The sequence below is a fragment of the Orycteropus afer genome, unplaced genomic scaffold (assembly GCF_000298275.1).
Source record: "Orycteropus afer afer isolate SDZICR_OR568_19922 unplaced genomic scaffold, OryAfe1.0 scaffold00169, whole genome shotgun sequence".
Classification (NCBI taxonomy): domain Eukaryota; kingdom Metazoa; phylum Chordata; class Mammalia; order Tubulidentata; family Orycteropodidae; genus Orycteropus; species Orycteropus afer.
In genome coordinates, this window is record NW_006921756.1 from 5,379,827 (window position 1) to 5,382,668 (window position 2,842).

Genomic DNA, 2,842 nt, shown 5'->3' on the forward strand with positions numbered 1-2,842 from the left:
AGGGGAGCTGTTGCATTGTGGTAAACTGTGGTCAATGTCATGAGACAAAGTATATGTGAACTGCTGTATGGAAAGTGAATTTGTTCTGTAAATCTTCACCCAAATCACAATAAACAAAAAAAAAAGACTAAAGAGATATGACAACTGAATGTTATATATCAGATTTTTGTTTGCTACAAAAGAATTAAGATACCTGGAAAAATGTGATTTAATTTTATAGATCAATATTGTTATATCATTGTTAATATTATTGTGTCATTTCTTGCTATTGGTAACTGCATTGATAAGATAAAGTCCATCTCTTAAGGAAACAGACAACAAAGCAGTTAGGAGCAAAGGCACATGATGGCAGCTGAGTTTTCAAAAGTTCAAAAAATATATTATGCACAAACACACATATAAAGAAGAAGGGTGGAGTGGAGGAAAGAAAAGGGAGTAAAGGAAAAGCAAATGTTATTTGCAAAATGTACATGGAGATTTTTTGTATTATTTCAACTTTTTTAATAAGTCTGAACAAAGAATATTGGATATACTATGGACTACCAGAAGAACAACCAAATCTGTCTTGGAAGAAGTACAGACAAAGTGCTTCTCAGAAGTGAGGATGGCAAGACTTCCTCTTAAGTACTTTGGACATGTTATCAGAAGGGACCAGTCCACAGAGAAGGATATCATTCTTAGTAAAGTAGAGACTCAAAGGAAAAAAGAGCAAGATCCTCGATGAGATGGACTGACACAGTGGCTGCAGTGATGGGCTCAAACAAAAACAACTATCTGATAGCACAGGATGGGGCAGTGTTTCATTCTGTTGTACACAGGGTCATTATGAGTGGGTACAGACTTGACAGCACCTGACAACAACATATAACCTTCATAAAAAAAATCATTTTCATATTGAACTTATTAAACAATATACCTAAATCCTAAGTATCAGTACTAAAGATAAAAGAAAAAAAATTCCTGTAAACTAAAATTGAAGAACATTATTTTTCCAGAAGTATAAATACTAAGTATAATTATGATGACAGTTGATATTAAGTGTCTTATGTGCCAGGACATTGTACATTTATTATCTTCATTCTTAATAAACAGATTATTGTGTTCCACGGTCAAATAATTAGAAGACGTTGAATAAAACAAAATGAATAAATCAAGCTTATTTTACTAGAACGTATCAGTCTTTGATATGCTAATGTGTATTCTGAATTTCAAAGAGGGACATAAGTTTATAGTAGTTCATTATTTTCAGACAGTATCCATGTGGGTGTCCCATAAGCTGTAAAATTCTACGCACTACCATGCCATCTAGTGATTTAGCAAAGATTCAAGGCCAAGTTAAAGGCTGGATATAGCTGAGGTAACTAAAACAATGAAGACAGATGATAAGTTCTAGCTTACCATTGTGCATCCTGGGCCATCCATCTCTTTCACAATCTCTACCAGAAGATCCATATAAAGCATCAGCCCTGGGACTTGGGGGATCAACCTAGAGAAGCAGGATATCAATGTAAAACAGAGCTTAAATATTTCCTGTCTTTCAGTCGCATAGCACCAGAAAAACAATTAGAGTACACACACCACATATCATCAGCCTAATGTGATAGTGCCTATAAGGGTGAGGCAAGTTCCAAGGGACTTAGTCAAGAGTTTAGTAGGTATTTTGCTGTTCATTTTTAAATGAAACTGAAATTAAACTCCAGAAGTATTTAAATACATATTTGTGCTCACTTTAAAATGAACAGATTAGCAATTGAAATGTTCATTATCCCACTGCCTATTTTGCTTTGCGTTATAAGGTTTAAAAAAAAAAAAAAAAGAACAATCTACTTTGCCATGGTTAAAAAACAAGTTTAGCCATTCGCTATTTATCATGCTGAGTCTTTACAGCTTACAGATAATAAGTCAACCAAGTTCCTAATAAAAAATTTAAAAGTCAGAGTACTATAAATCTTTGTAAAATAACAAACTTGTGGGCATCAAAGAACACTAATCAAGACACGTAGGAGCAAGAATAGGAAGAAATATTTGCAAATCATATATCTGATAAAGATCCTGTTGTTGTTGTTGTTATGTGCTGTCGAGTCAGACCCAACTCTAGCATCTATATAAAGAACGCTTACAACTCAAGAACAAAAAGACAAGTAACCCAATTTAAAAATGGACAATGAAGCAGAATAGACATTTCTCCAAAGAAAATATACAAATTGCCAACATATAACAAGATGCTCAGTATCATTAGTCACTAGGGAAAGCCCAATCAAAACTACCACGGATACTACTTTATACCCACTAGGATAGCTATTTTGTATTGAACTGTGTCTTCCCAAAATGTGTGCTGGAATCCTAACCCTTATTTCTGTGGATATAGAGTTTGGAAATAGGGTTTTATTTGTTATATTAATGAGGTCATACAATGTACGTCAGGTCCAAAACCTATTCCATCTGAATCACAAGAAGAGTAGACTAAATACAGAGTTAGCATACACTGAAGAGGACCAATACCATCTGAGGATCACCACAAACAAAGGCTTCCCAGGACGACCAACAAAAAGGGAATATACTTGTTGGATTTGGACTTTTAACCCCCCCAAACTGTGAGAAAATAATTTTCTGTTCTTTGAAAACACATTCATTTGTGGTATTTCTGTTACAGCAATTCTAGCTAACTAAGACAATGGCTGTAAACAAAAGTAAGTGTTGGGTGAGGATTTGGAGAAACTGGAATCCTCATCAATTGCTGGAGGGAATGTAAAATGGTGCAGCTGCTGTGAGTTACAGTTTGACATGCCTCAAAAAGTTAAACATAGAATTACCATATGACTTAAGCCTCAAGTTGCAATAT

At 34.4% G+C, this 2,842-nt stretch overlaps 1 protein-coding gene across 1 annotated transcript in view; it reads right to left on the reverse strand.

The window, feature by feature from the left end:
- The window catches only part of SPATA6 (spermatogenesis associated 6), a 217,009-nt gene that overhangs the window by 133,971 nt on the left and 80,196 nt on the right, over positions 1-2,842 (reverse strand). The window contains exon 8 of the mRNA XM_042781773.1: positions 1,399-1,486. Coding sequence (XP_042637707.1) covers positions 1,399-1,486 — 88 coding nt within the window. The remainder of the gene's footprint in view (positions 1-1,398; positions 1,487-2,842) is intronic.